This window comes from Xenopus tropicalis, unplaced genomic scaffold (assembly GCF_000004195.4).
Source record: "Xenopus tropicalis strain Nigerian unplaced genomic scaffold, UCB_Xtro_10.0 Sca33, whole genome shotgun sequence".
Lineage (NCBI taxonomy): Eukaryota > Metazoa > Chordata > Amphibia > Anura > Pipidae > Xenopus > Xenopus tropicalis.
The window spans coordinates 1-7,557 of NW_022279379.1; the positions used below are offsets into that span (position 1 = coordinate 1).

The window sequence follows — 7,557 nt, forward strand, 5'->3', positions numbered from 1 at the left end:
TCATCTCAGAAGAGAAATTTTTCCTATTTCAGACCTCTCCTATTCCATATTCCTGTTTCTCATTTAAATCACTGCCTAGTTGCTAAGGTAAAAAGGCCCTGGCAACAAGATAGCTAAGGTTCCAAACTGGAGAGCTGCTGTACAAAAAGCTAAGCACAGGTATAGGACCTGTTATCCAGAATGCTCAGGACCTGGGGCTTTTTTCGGAAAAGCGATCTTTCCGTAATTCGGATCTCCATACATTAAATTTACTAAAAAAATAATTTAAACATCATTTAAACCCAATAGGGCTGTTCTGCCCCCAAAAAGGGGTAATTATATCTTAGTTGGGATCAAGTACAGGTACTGTTTTATTATTACAGAGAAAAGGGAATCATTTAACCATTAAATAAACCCAATAGGGCTGTTCTGCCCCAATAAGGGGTAATTATATCTTAGTTGGGATCAAGTACAGGTACTGTTTTATTATTACAGAGAAAAGGGAATCATTTAACCATTAAATAAACCCAATAGGGCTGTTCTGCCCCAATAAGGGGTAATTATATCTTAGTTGGGATCAAGTACAGGTACTGTTTTATTATTACAGAGAAAAGGGAATCATTCAACCATTAAATAAACCCAATAGGGCTGTTCTGCCCCAATAAGGGGTAATTATATCTTAGTTGGGATCAAGTACAGGTACTGTTTTATTATTACAGAGAAAAGGGAATCATTTAACCATTAAATAAACCCAATAGGGCTGTTCTGCCCCCAATAAGGGGTAATTATATCTTAGTTGGGATCAAGTACAGGTACTGTTTTTATTACAGAGAAAAGGGAATCATTTAACCATTAAATAAACCCAATAGGGCTGTTCTGCCCCAATAAGGGGTAATTATATCTTAGTTGGGATCAAGTACAGGTACTGTACTTGATCGTTGTTCTAATATCCCTTGTTCTAATAAGCCTGAATTCGCCCGATATAACCCACCCGTAGGTGGGGATACCGGGAGAAGATCAGCTCGCTTGGCAACGTGTATGGCCGCCAATATTCTTCCTTCCTGGGCCGAACACACTATATAATCCCAGAGGTAGAGCCAGGGTAGACCTTTACCTGTGGCTCCTTGTTTAGTGTGGCAGCTCCGTCAGTCTCCCTTGTGCTCTATCCGATTCTCAGTTCATTCCCCAGGCCACAGATTTTGGCCTTTAAGTTGCGCAGTTCCCCTTGAATTTTTTGTGTCTTTTTGTTGCCCTGCCGCACTGCATCCAGAATAGCAAGATCTTGGTCTGGCCCGATGTTCAGCGTCACCTGAGAGGAGAGCAAAAAGAGGAGAGCAAGATTAATTCACATCTCCTCTCACCCCCACAGGGCCCTTACCCATAGGGGTTCCTTCTTAGTTTGGTTATGAGCCGTCTCACTGCGTGTGTTTAATCCTCTAGTACAGCAATAGCAGTGTTATGAAGTTTAAGCTCCCCCTACTGGCTAGAAAATGTAACTGCTGCTCCAAATATCATAGTACAGGTATGGGATCACTTATCCGGAAACCCGTTATCCAGAAAGCTCTGAATTACAGAATGCCGTCTCCCATAGACTCCATTTTAAACCTGATTTTCTTTTTATCTGTAATAATAAAACAGTACCTTGTAATTGATCCCAACTAAGATATAATTACCCCTTATTGGGGGCAGAACAGCCCTATTGGGTTTATTTAATGGTTAAATGATTCCCTTTTCTCTGTAATAATAAAACAGGACCTGTACTTGATCCCAACTAAGATATAATTACCCCTTATTGGGGGCAGAACAGCCCTATTGGGTTTATTTAATGGTTAAATGATTTTTTAGTAGACTTAAGGTATGGAGGTCCAAATTACGGAAAGACCCCATACCCAGAATACCCTTGGTTCCGAGCATTCTGGATAATGGGTTTTTACCTTCAAGTATGTTATAGAATGGTCAATTTTTAATTTGTCTTCATTTTTTTATAGTTTTTTTTTTTTAATCATTTGCATTCTTCGTCTGGCTCTAAATGGGGGTCACTGACCCCGGCAGCCCATAAACTACTGCTCTGTGAGGCTACAGTTTTATTGTCCTTTTTTATTACTTATCGTTCTATTCAGGTGCTCTCCTACTCATGTTCAAGTCTCTTATTCAAAGCGCTGACTGGTTGCTAGACTAATTTGAACCCAAGCAACCAGACAGCTGCTGAAATTTCGAATTGGAAAGCTACTGAACAAAAGCTAAGTAAAATCCACAAATAAAAAAAAAAAGACCAATTGCAAATTGTCTCAGAATAGCCATCTCTTCTACTAGATTGTACTAGAAAATACCAGCCTGTGTGTTTTCCCCTGTTTGGTTAAGGTGACACTTAATATTTATTCTCTGCCATCTTGTTTCTGTATATAGATATGCTTTCGTATAAGGCAATGAGATGCGTGCAACAGAAAATCTTGCCGTCGGTCTATCCCAGACTCACCTTGAATAGTTGCTTCTCTACATCCTTTAACCGCTGTCTCAGCAGCTTGATGTCAGTCTTATAGCCCTCTACCTCCATGTTGCGCCTTTTCTCCAGAGCCTCGTATCTCTGCGCCATCAATTGCAGCCGCTTGGCCACCTTATCTGAACGTTCCTGGTATAAGAATAACATTGGATATTAATCTCACAAACAGATGTTGGGTAACTGTAACACTACAGGAGGACTAGGGGAGATAACCAGTCACATTTTTATAAAAGCGAACAAAGCGGTTTTTAATTATTTGCTTTCTTCTTCTGACTCTTTCCACAGTCAAATGGGGGTCACTGACCCCGGCAGCCAAGAAACTATTGCTCCGCGAGGCTACTTTTAATTGTGTTGATTTGAAAAACCCATCATACTGTTCTTCGACTTCAGCTTATTCTTCCGCTTTTTCTTCTTATTTTTAGCGCCCCCCATTTTCTAAACGCTACTCCACCTACAGATTTAGGGGTACAACACCCAGACTCCCCACACTTCTTCGCCCTATAGCGGAGCAGGTTGCTTGTGCTTTTCTAAGCGATTCCCCCCGTCTTTTTGTGGCGCTGCTCCGAACACCCCAATTTTCCATTGACTTTGACAGGGAAGAATGAAATGAAGAATGAAACAGCGACAATTGCTGGATCCCAAAGGGGGAGGGGCCAACAACAGCCAATCAAATATAACCCATTGACTTTAATGGGAAAATTTAAACTGCTGCCAATCTTACAGCTCTGAGGCTACAGTCCCCAAACTTGAATCACATAGTCATGGGGTCAGCCTGAATGAAAATATGATGATTGTTGGATGCCCAAAAGTGGGCGGAACTGTGAACAGCCAATCAGATTTTACCTGCTGCCATTCTCACAGTAATAACACCGGGGTCCCCAAACTTTGCAGAGTTAATGCAAAGTTTGCAGAGTTAGTCACTGGGTAAGTACAATTCCAGGTTAGAAAAAGTGGGCGGAGCCACCAACCGCCAATCAGATGTCTCTTGTTGACTTTCAGTGGGGAAATTTAAATTGCTGCCATTCAGACAGTATTAAAACCAGGGTCCCCAAACTTTGCACAGTGGTTTTTACTATAGAACTGTGGTCCAAGGTTAGAGAAAGTGGGCGGAGCCAACAGATCAAATTTCCTTTAGTGACTTCACGTTTTTTAACCCAACATAAAGTTTGTTCTCAACCTTCCATTTCTAGTTGTTATTGTTATTTCTCTATTCAGGCCCTCTCCTATTCATATACCAGTCTCTCACTCAAACCACTTCCTGGTTGCTAATAGGGTAATGTAAACCCTAGCAACCAGATGACTCGGGAGTGGCTGAACAAAAAGTAAAATACATTTAACAAACACAAAAAAATAAAGACCAATTGCAAACTGTATTAGAATATTACTTTCTACATCATACTAAATCAGGGATCTTCAAACCATGGCCCAAAGGCCGGATTTAGCCCCCAAGGTAATTAACCTGGCCCCGGCTGCCTCCTCACCCCTGGCTACTACCTGTAGACCTGCAGACGCAGCAGGGAATGGGGGAGCAGGGAGCTAGAGGATGCAGCAGGGAGTGGGGGAGCAGGGAGTCGGAGAATGAAGCAGGGGAGCAGGAAGGCGGAGGACGGAGCGGGGGAGAAGGGAGCTGGAGGACGCAGCAGGAAGTGGGGGAGCCGGGGGATGCAGCGGGGGAGTAGGGAGCCAGAGGACACAGCTGGGAGTGGGGGAGCAGGGAGTTGGAGGACGAAGCAGGGGAGCTGGAGGACAAGACAGGGGAGCAGGGAGCAAGAGGACGAAGCAGGGAGTGGGGAAGCAGGGAGCCAGAAGACACAGCTGGGAGTGGGGAAGCCGGGGGATGCAGCGGGGGAGCAGGGAGCCGGAGGACACAGCTGGGAGTGGGGGAGCAGGGAGTCGGAGGACGAAGCAGGGGAGCAGGGAGACGGAGGATGGAGCGGGGGAGCAGGGAGTCGAAGGACAAAGCAGGGGAGCAGGGAGCCGGAGGATTGAGCGGGGGAGCAGGGAGTCGGAGGACAAAGCAGGGAGCAAGAGGATGCAGCGGGGAGCAGGGGAACAGACAGTGGGCCATAGTTTGAGGATGCGGGGGCCTAGTTTGAGGACTACAGTCCGGCCCCCAGCAGTCTGAGGGACCATGAACTGGCCCCATGTCTAAAAAGTTTCAGGACCCCTGTAGTAAATGGTAACTCAAATGTGAACCCCCCTTTACAAGGTATTAAGAACTCACCTTGAAGATTTCCCTGCCCACGTCTCCCTCCTCTCGTATCTTTCCCAGCTCATCCTCCAGTGTCACACACTGCTCCCGGTACATTTCAGCGAGGCGATGTGCTTGTGCCAGCTGCTCTGTAAGAGACTGTATAAGAAGAGGCATAAGAACCAGCAAGCAGCGCTAATACCATAATATCCTTTATTCACACATTCATGGGAATTACCCTTCACTTCCTCACTGTGCGAGTGCCGACTTGCTTTCTCGACCAATGACAAACGCAGGATCTCTCGCTCGTGTTCCCGCTCTTGCTCTGTGTCACTACTTAAAGCCAACTGCTCTCGGCACCGGTCTAGCTCTCGGAGCAGCCGATCTTTCTCGGCCATCCAAGATTTCTCATTGGCTCGGCACTCAAATTATTTCAGTTGCAGGAAATCCCTGGTGCTCTCGTACAGCAATTTCTGGGTCTTATTCAGCCTGGGAAAGATTGAAAGTGATGGTTCCAGAAGCCAGTGATGTACAACAGGGGGCTGATTTCCCCAACCCTAGGTGTAGGAGGCCTATGGATTTCTCTACTTTTCTCACACACTCACTTATCTGTCATAGATTTCATTTTGTCCTGGTCTCTTTGGTGCTGCACCTGGGTTTCTTCCACGCGGACCTTCCTGTCCTCTAACAGAGTCTCTATCTGCTCTTTGGATAGTCGTGTCTGCTCTTCCAGCTGGGCCTGCAGCGCCTCCACCTGGTCAGAAGAAAAGGTAACAACTTGAATTCAGTTGCCTTTCAAGAAGGCTTGTAATCCAAAAGTAGGAACCCCAATCAGGGTCAGAACTATGGGTAGGAAGCAGAGGCAGCTGCCTAGGGTGCAAGGATTGGGGGGGCAGGTGGCCGACTGGGTTGTCTAGGGCGCCCGGTCGCTTAACCCGGCTCTGACCCCAATATCTGTTTCACACATTACATGAACAGAATGACCCAAGGAATAATTAAATATTCAAACGCAGCTTCACCTGAAGCAAAAGAATCTGGGGATCTTCTTTCTTGCCCTCTTTGCTTCTGTCTTGCTTCCCCGGTGCTTTCAGAGGTGCTTGTTTGGTACCTGTAAGTGGAAAGCAGCGGGTCACCTACTGACATATATGAAAGAGTCAAACTTAGGGAAACTTACAGCCATGGCTCCTTTATATAAAAGAAACAGATATTAAAACAAAAGCCAAGTTTAAACACATTTTAGGAAATAAGATTTGAAAGCACACAAGTCACTAACCTGCCTGGCCTGAACGTTGCAGTTTCCGGGCGTATGGATCCCCAGACTGAACAGCACGTTGGGGAATGGTGACCTGCAATCATAGATGAATTAAAGGGAAAGTTAATTTAAGATAAAACCTGGGCTGATTTTTTATTTTTATTAGCAACCTCCCCTGGAATTTGGAAACCCATCAGTGCCCCCCAATACTTATGTCGTTAGGAAGCTCAGATTCTCCCTATTGCTTGTTACATGGCCAGGCAGATCTAAGACAAAACCGAGAAGCTCACATGGATATTCTTGTTATGCGGCTGAAAAATGGGTTACTGTTATGGGTTACTGCCCAGGGGCAAATCAGCCCAGTGTTGTTAATTAAGCACCAATGGGTTCCTAAACAAAGAGGACATCAGGAGACAGGACACTGATGACAGGTGAGGACCCTCCTCCTCTCCCTTTATCCCACCATTCCGGAAGGGAGCCAGCTTGTAATAAAGAGAAATAAGCTCTAGAACATAAACCTACTAACAACTCTCAACAAGACTAAGGGCAATTTTGAACAAGAGTTGGGGGAGGGAAGCCCTGTGTCCCCCTTACGACTGGAGAGAAAAGGATTTAACAGTAACACATAAATCTCCTTTTCTCCCATGTCTAGGGGGACACAGGGACCGTGGGGACATTTTTGTCCGGTGTCTGCCATTTCTTTATCAATGTCTGCATTTGATCATGAACTGAATTCTCCTGAATAGCATTAACCCTTTTACTGCCAGCTGTTTTGGTCAAAGCGGAACGTGTATTGCCAGACAGTTTTTGAACATTTTGCACTGTTTCACTTTAGGGGCCTTTCCTTGGGGGGACTTTTAGTTTACCCAGGAAAACAATATATCGATTTTTTCAGAACAATCTAAGCTTTCAAAATATGGTAGAATTTTTGTGTAATTCCAATTCTGTAACAAGATATAGGCGTCTAAATGTGTAAAAATAAAAAAAAATCACATTTTCCATAATATAAACACACATACTAGAAACAAAAATTATTTTATGCCCGAATATACAACTGATTTGGAAAGTCCCATGTCTCCTGAACGTGCCAATACCAAATATATATAGTTTTATGGGGATTTCTCACTTGTATAGGTCACAAACTCCCAGCAGTAAATTACCAAATTCCCAAAGCACTGCTCCAGAAAGCTGCATATTTTAGATTTAAAGGACAAAATTTCCACTAACAGAAGGTTTATCCCAGAAAATTGGGCATTTTTGGAAAGAACAGATTCTGGGGAATCCAGAATAGGCACAACTGTCTGTCTACTCCAAACTATCAAGTCGCTATGCTTTCCTAAATTTATTGGTTTTTATCAAAATTTGTGATTTTAAAAAAAAAAAATTGCTTTAAAGCTTCCAGTCTATAGTATCGTATCTCCTACAGGTCATAAAGTAACCAAATAAAACACCCTAAATATGAACCCCAGGGGTCCCCTGAACAGTTTGATGCCCAATATGTATAGGTTTAGCTAAGTATGTGGCATGTAGGGGCCCCAATGGGAACATACCCCCATATGTACTGTCATTTCTGTCATTTCAGCTTCTGCCAAATCAACACATTTACATCATTATATGTCGGATAATGCTACAAAA

At 44.1% G+C, this 7,557-nt stretch overlaps 1 protein-coding gene across 2 annotated transcripts; it reads right to left on the reverse strand.

The window, feature by feature from the left end:
• Nucleotides 1–1,033: 1,033 nt before the first annotated feature.
• On the reverse strand, nucleotides 1,034–6,055 carry LOC101731894 (coiled-coil domain-containing protein 77-like). 2 transcript variants are annotated; one of them, XM_031894912.1, is made up of 7 exons: nucleotides 5,944–6,055; nucleotides 5,690–5,778; nucleotides 5,276–5,424; nucleotides 4,910–5,159; nucleotides 4,704–4,829; nucleotides 2,456–2,608; nucleotides 1,034–1,288 (listed from the first exon to the last, which is right to left on the reverse strand). In XM_031894912.1, the coding sequence occupies exons 4-7, from the start codon at nucleotides 5,066–5,068 to the stop codon at nucleotides 1,142–1,144; spliced, it is 585 nt and encodes a 194-aa protein (XP_031750772.1). In that variant the 5' UTR covers nucleotides 5,069–5,159; nucleotides 5,276–5,424; nucleotides 5,690–5,778; nucleotides 5,944–6,055; the 3' UTR covers nucleotides 1,034–1,141. The 2 variants fall into 2 exon arrangements, with proteins under 2 accessions (XP_031750772.1, XP_031750771.1); XM_031894911.1 differs by having other exon boundaries at nucleotides 4,898–5,159.
• Nucleotides 6,056–7,557: the final 1,502 nt, after the last annotated feature.

Bases quoted from the DNA above. Each gene is read 5' to 3' on its own strand.
- LOC101731894 (XM_031894911.1), bottom strand. From the start codon at position 5,068: ATGGCCGAGAAAGATCGGCTGCTCCGAGAGCTAGACCGGTGCCGAGAG. The intron at 4,830-4,897 runs GAATGTGTGAAT...CTTCTTATACAG, and splicing joins AAGTGAAGGGTAATTCCCAT to TCTCTTACAGAGCAGCTGGC. The intron at 1,289-2,455 runs GTGAGTCTGGGA...CTCTCCTCTCAG, and splicing joins TAGAGAAGCAACTATTCAAG to GTGACGCTGAACATCGGGCC.